General features: G+C 42.8%; 1 protein-coding gene across 2 annotated transcripts; it reads left to right on the forward strand.

Moving 5' to 3' along the window:
- The first annotated feature begins 5,851 nt into the window (after positions 1-5,851).
- SIX4 (SIX homeobox 4) lies at positions 5,852-18,145 on the forward strand. Of its 2 annotated transcripts, XM_044377596.3 has the most exons (4): positions 5,852-5,914; positions 6,123-6,961; positions 9,653-10,341; positions 13,780-18,145. In XM_044377596.3, exons 1-4 carry the CDS (start codon positions 5,912-5,914, stop codon positions 14,574-14,576), a joined length of 2,328 nt encoding a protein of 775 aa, XP_044233531.2. In that variant the 5' UTR covers positions 5,852-5,911; the 3' UTR covers positions 14,577-18,145. The 2 variants fall into 2 exon arrangements, with proteins under 2 accessions (XP_044233531.2, XP_026336206.2); XM_026480421.4 differs by lacking the exon at positions 5,852-5,914 and having other exon boundaries at positions 6,029-6,961.
- The last annotated feature ends 7,309 nt before the right edge of the window (positions 18,146-25,454 follow it).

Consider the following 25,454-nt stretch of genomic DNA (forward strand, 5'->3'; position numbering starts at 1 on the left):
AGCCTGCTTAAGAGTCTTTCCCTCTTCCTTTGCCCCTCTTCCCTTCTCTCTAAAAAAAAAAAAAAAAAAAAAAAAAAAAAAATGGTTTTTTTTAGCCAATACTACATTGAGAAGTCATCCATTAAGTTGGCATTATTGTTTATTACCACCGGGACACTTTTAATCATGTCCTTGAATAGGAGACCCCAACCACTTTGTGAATTGTTTTGCCTTTAGCCCAAACCTTGATACCAAGGCAAAGAAAGCACTGAAGACTGTGGGAGGAAACATCGCTACCAGCTTTATCCTTTTCCCAGGTTGTAAACTACGATCAGAGACGGATGGCAGCAACAGCTAACTTGGAACTCTTATTGGAGGAGTATCATTCCTGGAGCTAGAGACAGTAGAAAGTGGTGCTTATAGATTTGGCCCCTGGCTCCAAGGAGCTGCAGTCAAGTGCTGGCTTCATCACTTTCTAGTTGCAGGACCTCAGGCCTCAGTTTTCCCAACTATAAATCAAGGACAATACTTATAAAGATTAAATGAGTTATTTCATTTAAAGTGCTTAGCATAGAGTAAGAGCTCAATAACTGTTAGCTGTTATTAACAGTACACTAAATATTATTGTCGGTAGTAGTATCTAAAAGAGGCAATGTAATGGGAAGAACCTGGACTTCTCTTAAATTGGACAGACATGTTTTTGAGCCAAATTTCTTATCCTCTCTTACCTCAGTTACTTTCCTCCACGTAAGACACTTCACGGAGTTGCTGCAACTATTAAATTACACGACATACATATAAAGGCCTTACTACCATGCCTCATACATAATAGAAACTCTGAAATGTATACCATGATTACTTGTGGGGTTCACTAAGACAGAATGATCAGAAAGCTTTGAAGAGGAAAGCCCTCACAGCACCTGACTTCTGATTCAAACAGAACCTCAGCCTTTCTAAAAACCACCAAACTATCAGGTTTCCTACATTTCTTAAGACAGCAGCATCCCAGCAGTGAACCAACTAGCCTATGATTTCTCTTCCCAAATCTGCTCATCTTCTAGCATTCCCATGTCCGTGGATTCTATCTCCCTGGAGCAATGTTTCTCTAATGCAGACCCTCCTTTCCTAGCCTCCAGGCTATGGACCCAGACGGGGCTTTCCTCATCTTTAGGGGCATTTATTGTTTTGTCCCTTGATTAAAGATAGTATCCCTCCCAGTCCTTGTGGAAAACAACTCCTCCTCCATCCCCGCAGGCTTCTGTGGTTCTAATGGGCTTGCCAATCACAATCCTGGCCCTCTGGCCTAGGGGTTGATATATGACCCTTACTGGACCAATCAGAGATCTTCCCTAGAACTCTTCAAATTGGCAGTAAAGGAAAAGTAGTAGAACCCCTTTAATGAAGCTAGGAAATGTGAGTTGAGAACTATCGGGAGCCCTGGTTCCAACTTTCTGGGAAAACCCTTTGAAAGACTGAAACTAGGGGGGCGCCTGGGTGGCTCAGTCGTTGGGCATCTGCCTTCAGCTCAGGGCATGATCCCAGGGACCTGGGATCGAGCCCAGCATCAGGCTACCCACTAAGCGGGAGGCCTGCTTCTTCCTCTCCCACTCCCCCTGCTTGTGCTCCCTCTCTCGCTGGCTGTCTCTCTCTCTGTCAAATAAATAAATAAAATCTTTTTTTAAAAAAAGACTAAAACTAGGGACGCCTGGGTGGGTCAGTCGGTTAAGTGTCTGCCTTCGGCTCAGGTCATGATCCCAGGGTCCTGAAATGAAGCCCTGCATCAGGCTCCCTGCTCTGTGGGGAGCCTGCTTCTCCCTTTCTCTCTTCTGCTTGCCTGCTTGTGCTCTCTCTCTCTCCCTGTAAAATAAATAAATAAAATCTAAAAAGAAAGAAAGAAAGAAAGAAAGAAAGAAAGAAAGAAAGAAAGAAAGAAAGAAAGAAAGACTAAAACCAATTTGATGAGAGAGCAGGGGCAAGTGATATGTGACAACAGGTCTTTTAAGTCCAACCAGTTGCATTCCTGCTTTTCACCTTGTTCAGTATCAGATTCCAATACATTCATCTTTTTGCCGAGTCCAGTTCAAGTGGGGTTTCTGGATCCTAGGGAAACACAAAAAGGCAGGAAACACAAAAAGGCAAGAATGCTGCTACACCTGGGAGATGACTTGAACCTGGCACTCAGTCTCTGCCAGGATCTTCTCCCTCCACAATCACCCATGAGACTCACTAGGTCACCTTACTTTCTACCTACTGCTCATTCGAATTCTCCACAGACAGATAGCCTGGTTACTGAGAACTCCCAAGCATTATACCCAAGGCTGCCCCTACCAGTCATAACTTTTTTCTTCATTAAAATTTGAAAAAAACCCAGAAAAGTATTCTGAATGTTTCGGTTTGGAGAAAGTGTCCATCCCTGGACCGATTGACTATGGCAAGATATTACACACAGACTGCTGGGGACACAGACCACTGTGTGCTCCACACCACAGCAAACTGAGCATTCGCTTCAAAGACCTTCACAATCTGTCCCCAAGATGCCTTTTAAGCTAACTTCCCACCACACAACTACATAAACCCCACAACCCAAACACACTGAATTACTCGATATATTCAGAAATATACCACATACGTTCATGGCTCTAAGCTTTACTCATGTTATTCCCTTGTCCTCTCAAAATTCTTGTCCTTAAAGACCCAGCTAAAAATGCAACCCCCATTGCCCTCATCCTCCCAAAATTAGTCTCTTTATCCTCAGTACGCTCATCCCCTCTATTGTATTTCCTGATGGATGTGTTTTATCTCTCCCACCAGATTTTAAGCTCATCAGGGTACGAGACCCTAAAATATTCATCTTGCTATCATTCGGTACCCAATGTAATAACCTTGTACTTAATCAGGACTCAATAAATATTGGCAAATGAACGATCCTTCAGATATGTTGACTACACATCATCAACCATCGGTCTCTAAATAACAATAGAACACCCCCTCTACCTGGGAGATCACTTTACAACCTAACTTCTTCAAAGCACCAGTACATGAGCTCTGAAATAGAAAGAACCCACCAACATACAGTTATATAGGCCTTCCCTCTATCTATCCCCCTATCAAGGCCGCCAAACTCAGCCTTGAAAAAGGCCACCTCTACTCTTGGAGGCAACCATTAAAAATATTCAAGCAAACAGTAAAAATTTGTGCCGAGCCAGATATTCTTCAATACACTAAAATGGCCAAAGATTTCCATATATGCTCATCACTATCTTCAGGCAGGAAGGAAAAGATCCAGAAACAAGCAGGTTGTTTTTCACCCTCACACAATCCCAGCCTCAACTCTGTTTTCCCAAATCACACCACCACTTTAGACTGCGTATCAGCACAGCAGATGCGAGGGTTTACAGTATGGCAGACATAGGAAGTAGAGTATTCAACAATTTTACAAATCATTTGTAAACCAGTGCTCTGAGATTAACTCCATAGACCCTCAAGTCTGGTGTTCCGTTGCAAAGGAGCTGACCCTGTTTAAGTGGAGGGCTTCCAGTCCCACTTTGCATTGCTGCCAGAACGAGCCTCAGGCTCAGCCTGCAAAAGGAACCCGGCGCTGGGTGTTGCACTTCACTTCTGGTTCTACAGGAATCTCCTGGAGCTCTACCGTACCACTGTAGCCATAGGCTGCAAACGCATAAAAGGGCACTGCTGCTTCCATATGATCCGTTGAACTTGGTGCTCTGGAGGCAAAAGACATGCCCAGAAGACATGCAGAAACCCAATACATGGTTTTCCAAATAAACACACTATATTTCATTGATAATAAGCCTGAAAAAGAGTCCTATGACCTGAACTTGGATCTCCCTATAATATAGCCAAATGAGTTTTCATTAGATATACGCAACTGAAAAGTTTCCTACTTTGCACTATCAGGAGGAAGATAACAAACACTTAACAAAGATTAATTATATGCCAGTTGCTTTTTGGCACATTTTATCTCATTTAATCCTCACGACAATCCCGTCCACTTTTTATAGTCAAGTAGCTAATAAATGGCAGAGCTAGGATTAAAACTGCATGTAGCTAGCTGATCCCCAAGTCCACATTTTTTCCACTAAACCATACTACCTCCTATCTACTTTGCTCTGATAAATATGCTTTAAAAATTCAGTGAATAAAATGCAATGTCATATTCTGGATTGGATTGTGAAATACAAGACAGACATCAATGAAAAAACTGGTGAATCCAAATGAAGTCTACAGTTTTAGTTAATAATATTGCAGCAATGTTAATTTGTTTGGACAAATGTATCATTGTAATGTAAAATGTCAACATTATGGAAAACTAGGTAAAGAGTAGGTGGGAACTCTCTGTACTCTTTTTGTGACTTTTCTGTAAGACAAAATTATTCTAAAATAAAGAGTATTTTTTTAAATTAAAGGAAGTTATGAATCTCAGATATATTGTCCTAAAGCTGAATGCCTAACTGCATATTTCCAATGGGGTGTAGATCTGTGGTCTTTTCTATGACTATGAATTTTTAAATCTGCCAGAGATTTCAGTGCTGTCTTCATTAGGACAGCACAAAAGCAAGTCCAAAATCAAATGACATCTTGGTTGGCCAGCAAGAAAGGAGCCTGTCCACCAAAAAGAAAACCTCACCAAGTTGATCATGACAGCAGGTAACTTAAACAGCTGCTTTATAATATGCTGAAATAGGTAGTTACGGGTAACTGGGAAGCAGAAACAACACAAAGCCACCTTGAAGGATGATGTTAGGACGATGTCATTAAAATATTGCATTTTGATAAAGAATATCAGCAGTCAGACCTAACTGACCCACAGAAATCAGAGAAGCTGAAATGGGTTCATCCTTATTTTGAGTTAAGACGTCATGCAAACCAGGAAAGAGACAGGACTGCAAACAGCATTGGACTCCACCCCCAGGCATTTCTCCCTGAACCAGAGGGCAGTCTTCCATCTGTGCACGCTGTTGAAAGGGCTGCTGATCCTGCATTGATCTCCTGGAAGACACCTGCACTTAGAAATGCTGTTTCTACCCAGAATATCATCACCAAAGAACTATACATACACTTACATAAAAAAAAGTCCATACAGAACACTTAAATTTTCATACTTATAATCTAAAGCTTAGATCTCTTCCACCCTATTCACTGAGATAAACACATTGATTGAATAGTCTATATGCTTAGTTGCACCCTGTTCAACTTTGTTGTGTTGCCAGATCTCCAATTGAGTGGAGGTTAAATGCCTTTTGAAGGTTTCTTGTTTTTGTCTTTTCAGTGGACTCTCTATACGTTTATTATTTTAAGATATTCAAGTAGTTTCCCTTTTTAATTTACCATAAATGTTTTCCCTCGCAACATTCCCTAGTGACATTCTATTCTGGACCCTTTTGAATGCAAAATCCTTGATAAAGACATCTTGGAAAGGGAGGTAAAAGGGAATAGGAACATAGAGAAGCTTCTGAATCGTCTCCTTTGAAATTTTGTCATCTGGATGCTTGACGGTGGTCTCTTTGTTAAGAGTTTAGCATCCGGACCTTAAGGCCACACAATTAATATTCCTGCTGGAATCCTAGGGACTCTCTATGAAAGAGCCTGTTGTCCAGTTTTCAGGCCACATTAGGTAATTTCCCGCCCAGGAGCATGGCCTAAAAAGAATGTCGGTGTTTCCCTTCAGGTATAGGTGCCTGGGGGTCAGGGGGAGAGGGAAAGGCAAGGGGTGGAGTGGGAGGCGGGTGATCGACAGGGATAGAAACCGTGTCTCCTCCTCCCTCTGAATGCGAAATAGCCAATGAGGTGACGCGGCCGGCCCGGCCCGGCCGCCTGTGCCATATAGTATGCAGCAACCCGAGGAGTCACGTTGGGGGAACGGCAGAAAGCAGCTATCCTTTTACACTACTTTGCTCTAGCAGCTATCTTAATGGTGACTGCGTGGCCGGGGGGAAACCTGATCGGCCAGATCCAGCCGAAACCGGGAGGGAGGGAGTGGGCTTTCCGGAGGGGGGGAGGAGGGAGGGAGACGAAGAAGGAGGAGTAAGAGAGGGGGAAAGAAAGAGGAAAAGAGTGCGAGGGAGTGAGGGAGGGAGGAAAATAAACAACAAAAAATGTCCTCTTCCTCCCCCACCGGGCAGATTGCAAGTGCGGCGGACATCAAGCAGGAGAATGGGATGGAAAGCGCCTCGGAAGGGCAGGAGGCGCCCCGAGAAGTGGCGGGGGGCGCGGCGGCGGGGCTGAGCCCCCCGGCTCCAGCCCCTTTCCCCCTGGAGCCGGGGGACGCCACAGCCGCCGCCGCAAGGGTGAGCGGAGAGGAAGGGGCAGTGGCGGCAGCGGCGGCGGATCAGGTACAACTCCACTCGGAACTTCTGGGCAGGCACCACCACGCCGCGGCCGCCGTCGCCGCCGCCGCCGCCGCGCAGACCCCGCTGGCCTTCTCGCCCGACCATGTCGCCTGCGTGTGCGAGGCGCTGCAGCAGGGGGGCAACCTGGACCGCCTGGCCCGGTTCCTGTGGTCCCTGCCCCAGAGCGACCTGCTACGTGGCAACGAGAGCCTGCTGAAGGCGCGGGCGCTGGTGGCCTTCCACCAGGGCATCTACCCCGAGCTCTACAGCATCCTCGAGAGCCACAGCTTCGAGTCGGCCAACCACCCGCTGCTGCAGCAGCTCTGGTACAAGGCGCGCTACACCGAGGCCGAGCGAGCCCGCGGCCGGCCACTGGGCGCCGTGGACAAGTACCGGCTGCGCAGGAAATTCCCCCTGCCCCGCACCATCTGGGACGGCGAGGAGACGGTGTATTGTTTCAAGGAGAAGTCGCGCAACGCGCTCAAGGAGCTCTACAAGCAGAATCGCTACCCTTCGCCCGCCGAGAAGCGGCACCTGGCCAAGATCACCGGCCTCTCCCTCACCCAGGTCAGCAACTGGTTCAAGAACCGCCGGCAGCGCGATCGGAACCCCTCAGAGACCCAGTCCAAAAGGTGAGCGCCAACTTTCCTCCTCCTCCCCCTTCCTCTCCCCCACCCCCTTCCCAGCTTTCTTTTCCTCCAAGTGCTCGCAAACATGGCGCTTACCTTCCCCACCAGCCTGGTCCGGCTGCCCACCTCTCCCCGCCCCCCACCTCTCCCCAACCGGAGGATGGGGGGGCGGCGGTGGCGAGAGGCGGGGGAACCTCCCTCCTTACCCTCCCCCTCCTCCCCCCAGAAGTTTCTCGTCGCCCGCCTAGGTCTCAGTCCCCGCCCCCACCTCGGCTGGTCACTGCCGCCCAGTTTCCCACCCCCATCCCGCTGGCTTTGAAGTTGCCACTCTCTCTCGGGTTCTGGCGGGGCGCAGAAGCGTGTGTAGGCGCCGGAAAGGCAGCTCCGGTTGCCGCCCGAGGCCCACGGAGATTGCCAGTGCGGGCCGGGGTCTGCACCTCCAGCGGGTCACACTGGCCCGGACCGTGCACGCGCTCTTTGACCCCCCCGTTCGGTTGCTCCCCCCCCCCAAAGCCCCAGCCTGCGCTGGAGGTTGCCTTGGCCCTGGAGGGATGAGGGTGTGGGTGGGGGCTAGCGTTTCCGAAGGGGGGGCTGGGGACGTCGAGGTTTTATGTGACAGAGTTAATCATTCACCCTGCCCGCTGTGGTTCCCTTCGCGGCCGCGGCAACGTGGGGTATTGGTGCGGCTGGGTCTGCCGTGTTTTGAAACCTGATTCTGAACTCCTTCGGATCGGATTTCAGCGCCGCCGGGGCAGTGGGGCTGGAGGGCTTGCTTCCTCGGCCCCCAACGCTGCGTGGCTCCCTCCTGGGACGGCGCTTGGGGGTGGGGGCGCTATCAGCTCCACACCTTCTAGAGTGCCCACCCTGGGCGGGTTTGAACTTTTTGACTGGCAGAGTTTTTGACCCCAACTGGTAGAAAATAATCGGGTTTTCCACCTCTTTTGTGCGTCCTTTCGAGTCATACACCTGGAGGGTGTATTTTGTGTATTGTTAGCGAACTTTGGAGAAGGTCGTCTTAAGAGATGGTGTCTCCAGCCACGCGGGCATAGGACAGAACGAACCCAAGCAGCTCGAAGCTTCTGCCCAGGGAAGGAATTTGGGAGCCAGGGAGGCCGTCCGGGCGGAGCGAAGGTGATCACCCGGCGCATTCCAGAGTCCGCCGTGGTCCGCCCTTGCCGCTCCTGGCCCAGCGCCCCTGCCGGGGCCCGACGGCTCCGGCGCTCCTCGCCCAAGGCAGGGAAGGAGGCGCTGGGTCGGAGCCGGGCCTCTCGGTAACCAAAACAAAACGCGCCCTGAGACCTGAGTGCATCCTTCCGCAGACTTGAGGGGAGACCCAGAGGAGGCCCGTCGGTCACCCCGCGCCAGCTTGTGGCAGCGGATCCCGTCGCTCGGAGTTCCGTCGGAATCCTCAGGGCCAGAGGCAGGGGGTGGGGAGCGGGCGTGGCGCTCAGGCCAGCTGCCCTGCAGCCTCCACTCCCCGGCTGGGCGCGTTCCCCGTCTCCGCAGCCACACTCTGCGGGCTTTGCGTACCCCCCCCCTCAACTCCACACCCCCCGCCCCCGGCCCAGTTGCCTGGTTTAGGCCCCTCTCCGGATCTACCTCCCACCCGCACCCTCGGTGAGTCACCCTCGCAGACGGCGACGGCGGCCCAGCCTCAGCTAGTAAATCAAAGCGCTTTCTGCGCTCCTGGCCCCGCAGCGCAAAGCCCGGGTAATCCCCTCCCCTCCGCATGAAAGCGAACCGACCGCCGGGCACTACAAGGGACGTGGATCTTCTACCGGGCCAAGTCGCACCACGCTTCTAAACTGCTGGCCAGCTGCCCCTTTCTCCCGCGCCCGGCCTCAGACCAAATGGGAAATCCCACCACTCCCCGGATTTGGTGTTCCCCCTTAAGTCGGGGAGCTGAGGAACACAGTCCCGTCTGGTGCTGAGGAAGGGGTCTGATGGTTACAAGGCTGCTGAGTGACCCACACCCTTTCCCTCCCACCTCACCAGGGCACTGGATGGTGTATGTTAAATAGGCCCCTATGGCTTCTTTTGGATTCAAAGGCGACTGCACATAACAGTTCTTGGGTTGAAAGTGCCTTTCCTACATCAAGGACAGCCACTTTGTTGAATGAGAGAGTTGTCAGTCTGGTGGAGTAGAAGTTTGGGAGCAGGTGAGAAAATGATCTCTTGTTAACTAACTGGCAAACAAAACTGAACACTTCCCACCTCCTGCTCCTTTGGCACTTTCATTCACCTACAAGATCACACTAATCTGAATTGGTTTTGAGGGGAGGGGAAGGAGTTCCTAAGCAGGAAAGACTGACCACCTCATCTAGGGAGTTTTTTCTGCGGTATAGGTAGCCGAGTATTTAACAGGAAGGAATAACTTCCATGCTATAAAAATGTATATACAATTTGCATAGTAAATCCTATTCGCTGAATTTACATCTTCCAGATCTCTGGACTTTACCTGAATTTATTATTGGTAAAATGATTGGGATAGGAGAGTTTATCTTCCCGCATTCTCTGGATGGTCAAAATCTGCTGAAAGGTCTCCTAGCTTAGATAGGACTAAAGACTTCCTGCTCTGCTTTCCTTAAATACTGACTTTAAGGGGGTTAGAGGCTGGATTTCTAAACAAATGGCACTATGTAGAATGTCATCCCTCTGACCTTCTGAATGTCTTGGTTTTCCCCCTCTCTGCAGTGAGTCAGATGGCAATCCCAGCACTGAAGATGAATCCAGCAAGGGCCATGAGGACTTGTCTCCTCATCCACTCTCTGGTTCATCGGATACTGTCACCAACCTCAGCCTTTCCAGTCACATGGAGCCCGTATATATGCAACAAATTGGAAATGCCAAGATCTCATTAAGCTCTTCTGGAGTTTTGTTGAATGGAAGCTTGGTGCCTGCAAGTACTTCACCTGTCTTTCTTAATGGTAATTCTTTCATTCAGGGACCCAATGGAGTCATCCTTAATGGATTAAATGTGGGAAATACACAGACAGTGTCATTGAACCCACCAAAAATGGCATCAAACATTGTGAGCAATGGTATATCCATGAGTGACATACTGGGGTCTACCTCCCAGGAGGTGAAGGAATTCAAAGTCCTCCAGAGTTCTTCAGCTAACTCGGCAGCCACCACTTCCTACAGCTCCAGTGCCCCTGTGTCATTCCCAGGGCTGATACCCAGCACTGAGGTCAAAAGAGAAGGCGTTCAAACAGTGGCTTCCCAGGATGGAGGCTCTGTGGTGACTTTTACTACACCAGTGCAAATTAACCAGTATGGCATTGTCCAGATCCCCAATTCCGGAACAAACAGCCAGTTCCTTAATGGGAGCATTGGATTCTCTCCACTGCAGCTGCCTTCTGTTTCCGTAGCAGCTTCACAAGGTAAAAGTCTCATTCGGTACCATAATGCACCAGTGAATGCTTTAGCCAGCTGCCGTAAATGACGCATTTGGTGAGAGCTATAGATTGATGTTACTGTTCAGGTACCTCATTGGCTGCCACAGCTGCAGAATAGCCTTGATTTGTCCCTCCCTCTTCACAACGCCCGTGTAATACCTAGCTTGTTTGGTTCCCTGGCATCATGGAGATGGGCTTTTATTTTCCTAACAACTGAATGGAAAAATACAGTTCATAGCAAATCTTGCCAGTTCTACAATTATAGAAATATGATAAGTCAATTGGTGCTTACAAAATAACCCATTGCTTGACATTTTAAGATTAAAAATTAATAATATTGCTGAGAACACAAAATTAGTCAAAGCAATTGGTACAAATGTGTACACTTTACCTAAGCATTTTCTGTTTGACCAAGAAGTGTTTTAGAAGAGCAAGCTAAAAAGACTGGATCAATTGTGTTTGATTCATGTTCCTCCTGTAATTAAAACTAGGAGACCTAAAGGAAAACCAGAGGAATACGTGACAGGGTGTCTGTTGCTCTGCATGTATACCCAGCCCGCTAAATGTATGGGTTTATTTGGGAAGGCAACTGTAAGCCTTATTATAAACATTTGCGGCTTTACTAAAGGCAGTATGCTAAAGAAAACACTGATCTGAAATTTGGGAAGCCTGAGGCTGATAGGCCTGTTCTTCACAGACTTTAAGCCAGCCTGATGGCTCTGTATATAGAAACAGGAATGGTTAGAATGGCCGGGGCTATTAGAATGGAAGGGGTTATGCCACCTTCAACTTAGGAGTAGGGGCTGTTAATGCGTGTTTGCCTTCCTGTAAGCAAATCTGAGTGTCCAGATTTCTATGAGACCAAAATAAGTAATTGTTTGCCTTAAAGATCAGCTTCCTGTAAAATGGCTTTATCAAAAAATATCCATTTATGCACAACTTTTTATGTTTCCACAGCTATGATCTCCTTCAGTTTATAGGAGGCATTAATGGAAAAGATGTTGTTGAGTACATTTCATTCTGTAAAATCAATTCTCAGGTAGAAGGGTAGTAAAACACAAAACTCCTGCAGCACACCATGTATTTCTTCATTGTTCCAGGTTCTGGAAAGGATTAAGTTAAGTCACTATCCAGCCTAAGGCAAAAATATGGAATCCGCAAGGAAAGTCAGGGTGCTTCATTTTATAATAATTTAATGTGGATCTAAGCCCTTTTCTCTCTTTAGGAAATTTCCAAACAGTAGATAACATTTTAAAGACAACAAATTTGAGCAAAAAGTATGGTATGTACATTGGGGGAGAAGAAAAGCAGAAATAGTTTTCACATGTAATCTAGAAATATGCTACCATAGAAAATTATTACAAACTAATAGCTAATTTTTAAAATGGGACATTATATATGAATAAGAATAGCATTTTCAGTTAAAATAACTAAGATCAAATGACAGAGCTGTCAACCCTAGACTGTCTGGGTGCATTACAGGCGTAAGTTTAACCAGATGGGTCCAGGAAGCAACGTTCCTTTGTGGTGATGATGGACTGCAGTTCTCAGTAAAGCATTTGGGGATTCGAGCTTTCTCAAAAACGGATACTGAGACTTGCTTTAAAATGTGTAGACAGCGTAGATTATCTTTCAGTAGTTGGTATTTTTATGGAAACACAGAATATCTACATCTTTTACTCACTTTATAATCTGAGAAAAGAAGGGGTTTTTTTCCTTACAATCATTATAAAGGCTTTCCACCTATGTCTTTTTTCATCTGGATTTTTTAAACTGATTTTGAAATTATGGTCCAGTTTATAATTTAAGTGCAATTACACTTAAATATCAAGTTTTAGATCACATCTGCTTTTCTTCCTTCATTCATATGTGTTATAATTTTCTACACATTCAAAAATATTATTTTATTTATATTCAATAGCTGTTGGGGAAAATGTCCTGTCATATTATTTATAGTTCTCTCAAAAAATAACTAATCATTTTATTCACATATACAGAAGCAAATAGTTTCACAAACGCATAACACATAACAAAATAAATATTTCAGATGATTTTGCTACAGTTTAACAGCCAACAAGAATTTTAAAGCATGCTTAAGTTGAAGTCAAATAAAAGCCTTTTCATTTGTTTGGCCTGGAACAAACATTTATGTTAGGGAAGAGCCCAAACATACATAGAAATGTTTTTATTAACACTAATATTTCCATGAAGAATACTTACTAGTGGTTAAATATTTTTTTAAATCTTAAATACAGAGTTTTCATTTTTTTTTTATTTAAAGACATTCCTTTGCATTTAAGGTGCTTAAAAAGTGCTTGGAAGACGTTTAAACAGCCCTGTGACATATGTTTATCAATATAGGTGGTAATATAATCACAATTATTCTAGATCAAGAAGGAAAATGTTTTAGGTGAATTACCTTTAATATTGAGCTGTTTTCTCAAAATAGCAGTTTACTGAACATCTAATGCAAGATCAGGATAAACAACCCATCTGAATAATTCTGTCACAAAATTCCCTCAGGTCCACCTTTCTTTCAGTGGCAAGAGAATTGCCATCATTTTACTGTGCCGATGTAAAGACTCAGAAAGAAGAGGGTTTTACTTGATAGTAGGAGTGAGGGGGAGGGTCTAATTCATCTCCATTGTCTGAGTTACCTGATTTTGAACATCTTCTCAGCTTTCCACTTATGTTTCTTTTTCTACTTCTGGTCTCTGTAGACCATTAAAGTGAGAGCCTCAAAATATGAACCTTTTAGAGAAGCATTAGCTCTAATTATTTACATTAATCTATAATTTTAGAAGTACATTTTATTATTATCATTAGTTCTTCCTATCGCTGCAACCCTGAAAATTCAGAACTGGCACAACAAAAGAAAAATCTATTGAATATTTTGTTGATTGTCTACTTTATGGTTAGTTTGGTGAAAGTTTGAAACTTGTCTGTACAGGTTTATATTGTTAACTTCAAGCCCCAGGGCAACTCATTTTATGGGGATTTTCTACATTTCCATTTATGTCGGTTACTGAGCTTGTCGAACAAAGGCATTTATTTTGCATTTGTGTTTTCTAGTTCTAACTGGCAGAACTAGCTACAACTATCAACTGATTGAGAGAAATTGAGTTGGTAATAATGAACCAGAAACTTGACTGAAACCAGAACCTGGAAAAAAAAAGTTTCTCATAGTTGGTTTCTAAACCAGTAGTTCTCATTCCCCCTGTGTCATCAGGCTTACTCGGGAGTTTAAAATACACCTGTTCTAGGACCTACTGAGTCAGAGTCTCAGGAGTAGAGCCCGGGAATCTATAGTTTTAAGTGGTCAAGATAATTCTACTGAATGGTGTGTGTAAAAAAACATCTTTTTTTTTTCCTTTACTTGTCAATTCTATCAATGATAATCTGTACTTTATTTTTTTTTTTTAGGTAATATTTCAGTAAGTTCAAGCACTTCAGATGGGAGCACATTTACAAGTGAGTCCACCACAGTCCAGCAAGGAAAGGTTTTCTTGAGCTCCCTTGCTCCCAGTGCAGTGGTATACACTGTTCCCAATTCAGGCCAGACTATAGGATCTGTTAAACAGGAGGGCTTGGAGAGGAGCCTGGTATTTTCTCAGTTGATGCCTGTCAATCAGAATGCACAAATAAATGCAAACCTGTCTTCTGAAAATATCTCGGGGAGTGGCCTCCATCCACTGGCCTCCTCATTAGTTAATGTATCCCCAACTCACAATTTTTCCCTGACTCCCCCTACCTTACTAAATCCCACCGAGTTAAACCCTGACATTGCTGATAGCCAGCCAATGTCTGCACCTGTGGCAAGCAAATCTACTGTGACATCTGTCAGCAACACTAACTATGCAACTCTTCAGAACTGTTCCCTTATTACTGGTCCAGATCTCTTGTCAGTCCCCATGACCCAGGCTGCCCTTGGGGAAATTGTGCCTACAGCTGAAGACCAGGTGGGTCACCCTTCCCCAGCAGTACACCAGGATTTTGTCAGAGAACATCGTTTGGTTCTGCAGTCAGTAGCTAACATAAAAGAGAATTTCTTAACAAATTCTGAGGGCAAAGCCACAAGCAACTTAATGATGCTGGACTCAAAATCCAAGTATGTCCTAGAGGGCATGGTCGAGACTGTCTGTGAAGACCTGGAAACAGACAAAAAAGAGCTTGCCAAGCTCCAAACTGTCCAACTGGATGAAGATATGCAAGACTTATAAACTTGAGTTCCCTCTCTCTCTCTCTCTTTTTCTGGCATCAGCAGGCAGACCTTTTCACGAAGCCCTGAGGACATAAAGCATTTTCCCATTTAAAGGGAAACACTAGTTTTGTGGGTAAATGTATTCAAGAGACTGGATTGGTCTGCGTGAAGATCACAGTTAAATATACAGGAGTAGAACTGCATTGCTGTAGCCTTTTCGTTCACATGTGTTCTCTTTTAAATAGATGGAGACAAAGGAACAAGATGAAACATATCAAGTCAAAGTGTATCATTTGGTTGACTTAATATAATTCTAAGGTCAAATGGAACTCTATAGTTCTTTAAATTTAAACTGTATACACCTGACATCGGCATTAGAAACAATACAGTTATTTTTGTTTACTTTTACTCCATGGGCATTGATGAAGTTAAGCAGCATAAATGGTACTCCGCACTATTCTAAGGGTAGGTTTTTGAATATATGCATTTCTGTTTTTCAGCATTTTTGTGAAAGTCTTGGTTTGTCTCTACACATTTCCAAATGTGCTTGCTAATAGTCCAGTGGGGCTGAGAAAGTTTGCAACTCCACTAAAAACTCTGAAACAAACTTCAGTATGAGTGTAAATATATTAGTCCGATAAGCCAGGATTTGAGGAATTACAGTGAATTTTATTTATGCTGTATATGTTTCTCTTATACTTCAGACACTATGAACTGAAAAGAAAAATGTTTTCTTACTGTTTAATTTATTTTTATTGCTTGAACAGGAAGTGAACATAGTTATTTCCAACAAAGTTTTACTTTTGTAGGATTTTAAAAGTAATGATTTTTATCAGGAGTCTATTATGGTCAATATTAATAACACTGAAACAGGCAATCTAACTCCCAATATTGGAATTTTGGTACTTTTTTTCACATCCTTGTTCTTTATTTAGCAACTCTCTGATTCATTTAAATTTGTTTTCTATAGAATTGTATGTGCCTTTTTACCTTGTGGCCTTTTAATTATTCTTACTAAGGTACAGAAGTGTCAGCAGAAGCACTGAGGGCTCTTTTCTATCTAACAGGGTTATTTTCACCACAAAATTGCTTTAAATCTGAAGAACTTAAGTTTCACTTAGATAATTATGTGTGTTTCTGTTGTAAATGGATGCACAACTAATTATTGTTGATGCTTTTCATTACAATGAAAATAACCATCATAGATTCCCACGTAAAATGAATTCTGTAGACTATGAAAACAACCATTTTGAACTAAGAACATGTATATTTTCTTGAGCAAAACTCTGCCCTGATGAAACTTAGTTCTAAGTGTTTTGCATCAGTTGTTCCATTATGACATACAGCTGTTATTTGCACTATATTAACATGTCTTGTTTAAAAGTAAATCTTTTGGGGTTTCTTTGAGAATCTTGCTTGATAATGTTGTGAGCTGTGGTTATAGTTTTTATCAGGACTGAACACAAAATGGAATGATGCAAATACATTTATGTAGTGAGTAAAGTCTCTGGTGTCTGCAAAGCAAGAAATGGGAGGAAACGATCTCTTCAGAGATGACTTAAAGTCATCGAACATAAAGCTGTTACCAGTCTTGCTCTCTTCAAGGGCAGAACAAAGAGTATACTCTTGATCCTAACAGGCCCATCAGCTGGGCCTGTTGAATAAGGGCCATGGGGGACTTACCTTTTCTTGTTATTGCAAATGCAACTGGAAGACACAGATGGAGAGCCCTATCAAGACTTTTTCCCATTGTTTTGTTAAAGAACTTAAATCCCATCTTTTTTATGGAATTAGTGAATGTTCTTAAACTGCTGAAACTACAGTTTTTTGTCTTTTTTTTTTTTTTTTTTACACAAAGTCAGGTGTTTTAGAGTTCTCTTCCACTCCGTCACTACTTACTCAGCTTGGTTTTTTTTTTTCTGTAGGTGTGTGCTGATCATGTTTCTGAGATTAATTACATGGTTCTGTAGTGTAGTTCACATGAAAATGTTTTTTCACTTGATGGCTGCAGATATCAAGAGTTTCTGTTCATTATTTTAAAATACCGATCTAATAAAGGAGATAAGAAGGTTTAAAAAGTTATATATATCATATATATAACTGGAAAAGTTTCATTTGTCTTCCAAAAATGTAGTAAGCCTCTCTTTTATTCACAGTTCTTCCTGTCTTTTTCCCTTAAGAAAAAGAAAAGATAGCACAAAACTTACGACTTATCTAGGAAACCCATTCATACTCCCAACATGATGTAATTATACCCCTACAATTACTCCAGGTAGCTACACAATATACCAGGTAAGAATCAATGCACATTATAAAGAACTTATTGTTCTTTTCTATTCTTTCAGTAAAATAAGGGCCAGTTGGTTTATAGCCCATACGTATGTGAATGAAATAAGATAAATCCCATGATCTCCTTGCACAGAATTGCAAATGTTTTTTGCAATACCAAGGGCCGGACTCAGAACCCTTGGAGTTCATGTGGCAGAATTCCTCTTACATAAACCGATGCTTGAAGATGCTGCAAATGACCCTCAGATGACCCCCCAAGAGGAATCAGAATAGGGGTAAGAGCTCTCCCTGCAAACCCCAACCCCTGCTGCTGGCGGTGCGATTTTTGGTGTGAAGTTCTCTATGCACTCTATGCCAGAATTTGGCATTTAGCTCTTAGTTACAGCTAGTGAAGAACAGTTTTATCATTTAAAGAGAAGGTGCATTTGTTCCTCAATCAAGCAAGAACACCTGTGTTGTAGTGTTTCCTAGCTCACATATATTTATAGTAATGAAAAGACTGAATCGTACACATGTTTCTATGCCTTTCTTGTGTTATGAAAGGCAAGTAGACATTATAGCCATAGGTAAAAATGTGTAGTTAAATTGCACACTGACCTTAAATCTTCCGGTATATGCCCTTGCATTTTGCATGTCAAAATTTGGATTATTGGGCATGTGTTGCAGCCTGCCCTGCTACATGTTAGGCAAGTGTGCATTAGTACATAGCCAGAAGTTCTTCATTCTTTTACAATGTTTTTGACAGATCATCTCATCATAAAAATATAAATAATTCAGGAAATTTGTGGGGAAAAGAATTACATTTTACAAAAGATGTTTCAAAGTCTTCCTAGAACTTAGATGATAGAGCCTAAGAGTTATTTTGTATCTAGTTGATACATTTCATGTTAATTTAATATTACCGCTGTACATTTTATTAATCAAAATTATGTAGCATGTGACTCTTTTGGCTTTCAGGGTTCTCAATTTTTGTTCTTTTGTTGCATGTACTGTATGTTTAGAGGAGACCGGTTATATACTCAATATGGTTTTACTGTGCCTTACACAAAGAGAAAATCTATACAGAATGTGTATCATGGGGTGGGGTAACAGAGTCTGTACTGCACTGTTAGGTGATGGCACACAGAGCATGTCCCAGAACATTTCTGTGCTCAATTACCCAACCAAAGAGATCTAAAGTATGTATGTTGTACTGTAATAGGGGTTTATGCCTGGACAATTAAGTGTTTTATTTGTTTTCTGAAATGATGTGAACTTATTTTTCTAAACACTATGCTAAATAAACTTTATATTTATACATACCTTGTGTTTAAAAAGTTATTTATCCCTGGGGGGAAAAAAAAAGAAGAAGAGTAGGGAAAAAGAAAAACAAAAACCCACACAAACATTCCATAAGCTGGCAGGTATAAGGACAATAGGAGTCATTTTAGCACCATCTCTGTTGGTCTTTGTACACAATTATGCAGTTCACTTAATCGTATTACACACCCAGAGCTAAATGATTAGATTTCATCCTCCTTAAAGAAATGTGTCCTGTTCATCTAGGTGTTCCAAAATCTGACTCTCCTACTCTATTAGGTTTAGTAGAATTAAATTCAATGATCCAAAGACCCTCCCACTCCCAACCTTACTGGATAAGCTTGATATAACCCATCTTTCAAGCATTCCCATTAGCCGAAGTCTAGTTACACCACCGTTGGGTCCACCAGTGATTTGACTTGAAGAATGGACACAACTGCTGCAGTTTGATCCTACCTTTAAAATCACATGACCTCCGATTAGGTATGCCTCCCACACTGAAATGAAGAAGAGTTTGGATAAGGGAGATGGTACCAACTGTACAATTGTATCACAAAACCAGGGGCGCCTGGGTGGCCCAGCGGTTAAGCGTCTGCCTTCGGCTCAGGGCGTGATCCCGGCATTCCGGGTTCGAGCCCCACGTCAGGCTCTTCCGCTATGAGCCTGCTTCTTCCTCTCCCACTCCCCCTGCTTGTGTTCCCTCTCTCGCTGGCTGTCTCTATCTCTGTCGAATAAATAAATAAAAATAAAATCTTTAAAAAAAAAAACAAAACCAGTTAAAGGTATCAAATTAATTTCAGGTATGTCTTTGACTTTTTATATTCTTGTCACTCACTCCATTTCTTTAGCAATCTTCTATGTAGCTAAACCAGTTAAAGTGGATAGTGTCTCAGTGAGTCTAGGTCAGAGTATTATGACCAAACAAATATTTTAAAACATTTGACAGGTCACTGACCTACTTCAAACATTTGTGGCTCTGCAGAATCTAGCAAACTAAATAAAAACCCTCAAGGGGAATTCAAGACTTTCAGCTATAGGATTCCACCCCCACTTTTCCTGCTTCCCTTAAGAAATAATAAATGTGGGGCGCCTGGCTGGCTTAGTCAGCGGAACATGTGACTCTTGATCTCGGGTTCATGAATTCAAGTCCCGCGTTGGGTGTAGAGCTTACTTAGAAAAAAATAATAAACATGGATATTTGCCTTTACACATCACCATTTTCAATGAAGTAGATAGTAAATAAATAAAGATCTATGCACATAATGGCCAGTAGCATAAAGTCCATAACAGGGTAATGGGATTGAGCTTGGGGAATGGTAGAGGAGGGGCATATATTACATTGGTCAAGAAAAGTCTCAAGGAAGTAAACTTTCAACAAAGAGGCATGAATGAAGAGAGAGAACCAGTCCACAAGACTTAGAAAAATAGCATTCCAGACCTAGGCAACAGCAGGTACGAAGGCCCTGAGGGAGGAGCGGAGTGGATGGATCACAGTGTTAACCCTAGGGGTCATTTAGTAGGAGATCGGTCAGAGAGATAGCGAGCTAGGTGCCAGATCACAGGTAGAACTTTATTGGTCTGTGCTAAATAGTTGGGATTTGAGTCAGAGAAGCAAGGATTGATACAACGTGATCTACACTTTAAAATATCACTATGCCTGTTCTTTGGAGAATGGCATTTTAGGAAGCCAATCTTGTGAGGAAAGGAATTAAGAAATTATGTCATGCTGTCCTAAGCTGTTGGACAGGAAATACTTCAGGAGCTGTTGAAGCTTGTATGGCAGTTTTTTCCTAAATGTCTCCAGAATTTTGTGCTCTCCAAGTCTTCTGTCTACCCTGCCTCTCGCTGTTAGCCAAAGCTGCCAGCTTCCTGCTATGATCGTCCCAGTCTGAACCTGTGCCCTGAACTCCAGTCTGGTAGATCCAGTTCCCTAAGGGATATTTTCAGAATGTCCCAGTCACCTATGACTCTACATATGAAAAATTTAAACTATTATCTTTGCCTTAGGCCTGTTTCTCACTCGGTGCTCCTCACTATATAGTAGCACTCATTTATCCACTGGCCAAATAAAAACTCTGGGACTCACTCTGGAGTCTTCTCTGCCTTTCTTCCCACCTCCTCCACCAGATCACTTCATCTCTCCATGGCTGCTATTTTACTGTCTCTTGACTCAATTCCTTCCCCTCCATGTCTAGCTTTACTGCCATAGTTTAGGCACTTACTGCTTTTTCTTTTTTTTTAAGATTTTATTTTTAAGCAATTGCTACACCCAACGTGGGGCTTGAACTCACAACCCCGAGATCAAGAGTCTCACGCTCCCCTGACTGAGCCAGCCAGATGCCCCCACATTTACCATTTCTTGACTGAATTATTACAGCTGCTTCCTGCCTGGTAGCTCGGTGTCTGGTCCTCATTCCCGGCTACATTACAATCATACTTAGATGCAACTTTCAGAATTCAAGACTTATTTCAGTCTCGCTTTCCAGTTTAGAACCTTCAGTGGTCTCCATTGTCTATGAAATACCATTTAAACCCCTTAGCAGGGGTGCCTGGGTGGTCCAGTCAGTTAAGGATCTGATTCTTGGTTTTGGCTCAGGTCGTGATCTCAGGATCATGAGACCGAGCTGCGCAGCGGGCTCCGCGCTCAGAGCAGGGTCTGCTTGGGATTCTTCCTTGCTCTCGCTCTCTAAAATAAATAAATAAATCTTTTAAAAAATAAATAAATAAACCCCTTAATATACCAAGCCCCCAAGACCCAGGCCCTACCTCTTTGTCTAGTCACGTCTGTCCCCCGAAGGGACCGGGTTCTTTCTCACCTACGCAATTTCCAAAACTCGTTAGATGTCACTAGTGAAACTAGCACTCCAGGAAGCTCCGTGTCACCCTCCTGACCAGAGTAGTGTGTGGCCTGTTCTGCGATTTGACAGGGATTTATGCCTCCCCTTAGTCTGGCACCTATCACATTATCATGTATCTGCTTCTCTGCACTTCCATCTCTGTTTCTCCGACATTCAGTATAACAGAGCATAGTAGATATGTAAAAAAGATTTGTTGAATGAACAGTGACTGTTATTCATTTCTTTAAATCATTTTGCTCGCTCTGGATTAAGGAACTTTGTTGCTAGGGCACCTTCCTGGCTTAGTCAGAACAGCATGTGACTCTTGATCTTGGGGGTGTAAGTTCGAGCCCCAAATTGGGTGCAGAGATTACTTAGAAAATAATAAAATCTTCTTAAAAAAAAGAAACTTCATTGCTAAACTAGTTAAAGCATTGTCCCTATTTAGAGCACAAAAAATAAATCAATACATTTGAGGGTAGAGCCTGAAAGTGTTTCCTGAATCTTCTAGCATTAGTGGATGGTCTTTATGGTCATTATTTTCCTACTGCTCCAAGGTTTTTTCCACTTACTTCCAAGTAGAGGCTGGGTTCCAGAAGATAGAGGTTGGCTAAAGTTTGACAGACAAGTGGGGCATTAGCACAAAGTATAGTCACTAAGCCTTTTTAGATCAATGTTTCAAAATAGCAGTGATGTACAGAAAAGCTATTTATACTTATGTATAGATATACTTGCTAAAAATATTCTCTCTGTGGATGTATTCCTATTACTTGTATGTGAACTGAGCAGATGTCTAAAGAGTCTATGAGGAATAGTAAATGGAACGTAGAGTTTAGGCATCAGGAAATCTGGATTCTAATTAGCTTTTAGATTTGGGAAATATCAATTCACCTCTCTGGAACCTATTTTTTTCCATTGAAATGGGTATGTTGGGTATCCTTATATTTGAGATCCATGGAGCTATAAGAAAAGAAAAAGGTTAATAAAACGCATTCCCTCCCCCACTGCACAGGTTAAGAAGATCAAATCAACTGCAGAGTAAAAATGCACTGTAACTTGCAGAGGACTTCAAATGCAAGATAAAATAATGGACACGGAGTCAACGACCTGCGACCCTCTGGGACTATTTAGAGGTGTAGAGTGAGGTGGGGCAGGTCTGGTTCTATACGCTTCCACCTTCTTCACCTGTATCTGCTTTGCTCCCTAACAGTTCTGCCTTCTCTCATGTACTGCCCTACCTCCCCAGGCACCTTCAGTGATAACCCTGGTGTGGGTGCTTAACAGTTTAAGATGTGATGAGCCCAACCCCCTACCCCCAGGATTTTGCTTTTTTTTTTTTTTTTAATAACTCCTCCACTCTTCCTGGAAATTTGCATTTTAGGGAAGGCTTTATTTTCTTAATTTATTTGTTTAAAGATTTTATTTATTCATTTAAAAGAGAGAGAGAGACAGAGACAGCACAAGCAGGGGGAGAGGCAGAAGGAGAAGCAGACTCCCTGCTGAGCTGGGAGCCTGACGGATGTGGGGCTTAATCCCAGGACATGGAGATCATGACCTGAGCCGAAGGCAGATGCTTAACCATCTGAGCCATGCAGGTGCACCTTAAGGAAGGCTTTTAAAGACACAAAAGAACCAAGCTGTAATTATCAATGATAAATTTCAGATTAATAAAACTGAGCGAGGTGTTCCCTTTTTCTAAGAGCAGCAGATGTGTGTGTGTGTGTGTGTGTGTGTGTGTGTGTGTGTGAATTTGGGAATAGGGAGAGAAGGGTAGATGAGCAGCGGAAAAGAGAGCATGTCTCTATTTCTCTTCTTCGTGTGCTCTACTTCCCTACTGGATATCTAGGACCAGACAGTGGAATTTGAGATGTTGGATCCTCCGAAAACAATTAATAGTGTAGTTTTCCTCACACCCATCTCATCCAGAGCTTGGGATATTTCCTTCAAGAGAATTCCTGTGTTGAAAAGTCATTAGCTATAATGAAACCATAGAAATTAGCTATAGAAAAACAAAGGTTGTCCCAGGTTTTTCTGTTTTGTTTTGCTTTTAAAGATGTGAGCTATAGGGGCGGTCGGGTGGCTCAGTCAGTTAAGTGTCCAACTCTTGATTTCAGCTCAGGTCATGGTCTTAGGGTCTTGAGATAAAGCCTGGGGTTGGGATCCAGACTCAGCATGAAGTCTACTTAAGATTCTCTCTCTCCCTCACCCTCTCCCCCTCCTCCCTCATGCCCCCCCACCCTGCTCACACACTCTCTCTCAAATAAATAAAATCTTCGAAAGAAAAAAAAGAAGGGGGCACCTAGGTGGCTCAGTTGGTTGGGCGACTGACTCCTGGTTTTGGCTCAGGTCATGATCTGAGGGTCCTGGGTTCGAGCCCCACGACTGGCTCTGTGCTCCTTGGGGAGTCTGCTTCAGGATTCTCTCCCTCCCTCTGCCCCTTCCCTGTGCATGCATGCGCTCTCTCTCTTTCTCTATCTCTAAAATAAAGAAAATCTTAAAAAAAAAAAAAGGATGTGAGCCATATAGGAGATGTGCCAAAAAAACCCCAAAATACACATTTGGTTGAAATTAGGAAATTTAATACAAGTTTGTGTTCATTTTTATTTATTTAACAAGTACATTCTTACTGTGTTCTTGAAAAGATGGATGGCCTTGAATATTTTAGTATAAATGTATTACTCATTCCTTGGCAAATTCATTTTATTAGCATTTAATAGGGGGAAAAAGGATGTTTGAAATCCTGCCCCTGCATGAATGACCATTAGTGCTTTTAATCCTAAAGTGATCAAGTATCCTACCCCAATCATCCCGGATGGGTTTTCCAAAATCTCTCCAATGAACACATCATAGTTCTCAGAATACACACAGTCTCCAAGAGTCCCTTACTTCTAGTCTCACTATACAGTCATGCTATCTAATATCTTAACAAACACGCATCTGTCTTCCCAAGAACAAGCCCAGATTTTCACATTAGGTAGCAAGTTGATAGCGTTGTAATACTGAGCTCCTAGCAAGAGTGAGGCTATATTAATATAGGATTTGTGTTTTTCCAAGAAGGAATAAATTAGGCTAAAATTTGCCTTTATTTTACTTTAAATGGTGCATATTAACCATGTAAATTAAATGTATGAACAAGATTGGGTACCTATTTAGGGGCGCCTGGGTGGCGCAGTCGTTAAGGCGTCTGCCTTCGGCTCAGGGCGTGATCCTGGCGATCCGGGATCGGGTCCCACATCAGGCTCTTCCGCTGGGAGCCTGCTTCTTCCTCTCCCACTCCCCCTGCTGTGTTCCCTCTCTCGCTGGCTGTCTCTCTGTCACATAAATAAATAAAATCTAAAAAAAAAAAAAAAAAAAAAGATTGGGTACCTATTTAAAAGATCTAAGGTGAAAGACTATCAAACAAACGCTTTAAATTCCTTAGAAGCACTCTAAAATATATTAGCTATTGAAATGTTAAATACAAAGCATTTCTCTGTTTATCACAGCAGATCCCCATACGGAGCCCACAAGAAAATATTTTCTAAGTTATTATAAGGGCTATAAATAAAACTGCCTTTTAATTTTTTTCTATAATCCAAAATTTTCATTAATTCCCACTAACAGACCTCTTTTCAGTCTTAGGTTTCTCCATGAAAACTGTTAGATGTGTCTGTAAACCAAGGTAATTTGTATAAAGAAAAGGAAATAGTTAAGTGCAACCTTTGACATAATACCCTAAATACTACTTTATATGCCCGGTGATCATGTTACCTTGCGCGTAGACTCCCCAGAGGTCTGGGTAAACCGAGTCAAAGATGCCCACCGTTCGTTTTCACTGCTGTAAAGAATATGGCAACATTCAGTGGAGATTTGTGCTTCCCAGTGCCAATTTGATGAAGCCCAAATCTTTTAAAACTTCCACTCTTTTTATTATTACAAAAAATATTATTTCCTGTAGAAAATACAGGACACAAAAATCTTACACATAATCCCATCACCTGGAGGTAATGATAGCCAACACTAAGTATATATTTACTGTTTGCTAAGTACTCTTCAAAGTGCTCTTACACGTGTTGCTTCCTTTATTCATTAAAACAACCCTGTGAAGTAGGTATAATTACAATCCCAGTTTTGCAGACTAAGGTATTGAAGCACAGAGGACAGAAGTAATTATCCTAAATGTTCACAGCAAGTAAGTAGCTGAGCTGGTTCCAAAACATGACTGTCCCTTTTTCTAATTTAAAAAAATTATTAATTTCTTTAAAAATGTTTAATTGTAGTAAAAAATTTATCAACTTCAATTTTTTGAGGAAGGTCATATTTTTTCCATAGTGGCTGCACCATTTTACCATCCTGCCAACAGTGCACAAGGGTTCCAATTTTTCCACATCCTTGTCAAACTTATTTTCTGCTTTTTTTTTTTTTAAGATTTTATTTATTTATTTATTTATTTATTTATTTATTTATTTATTTATTTATTTGACAGAGACAGC

Source organism: Ursus arctos, unplaced genomic scaffold, assembly GCF_023065955.2.
Source record: "Ursus arctos isolate Adak ecotype North America unplaced genomic scaffold, UrsArc2.0 scaffold_25, whole genome shotgun sequence".
In the NCBI taxonomy this organism is placed as follows: domain Eukaryota; kingdom Metazoa; phylum Chordata; class Mammalia; order Carnivora; family Ursidae; genus Ursus; species Ursus arctos.

Bases quoted from the DNA above. Each gene is read 5' to 3' on its own strand.
- SIX4 (XM_026480421.4), top strand. From the start codon at position 6,096: ATGTCCTCTTCCTCCCCCACCGGGCAGATTGCAAGTGCGGCGGACATC. The intron at 6,962-9,652 runs GTGAGCGCCAAC...CCCTCTCTGCAG, and splicing joins TCAGAGACCCAGTCCAAAAG to TGAGTCAGATGGCAATCCCA. The intron at 10,342-13,779 runs GTAAAAGTCTCA...TTTTTTTTTTAG, and splicing joins TTCCGTAGCAGCTTCACAAG to GTAATATTTCAGTAAGTTCA.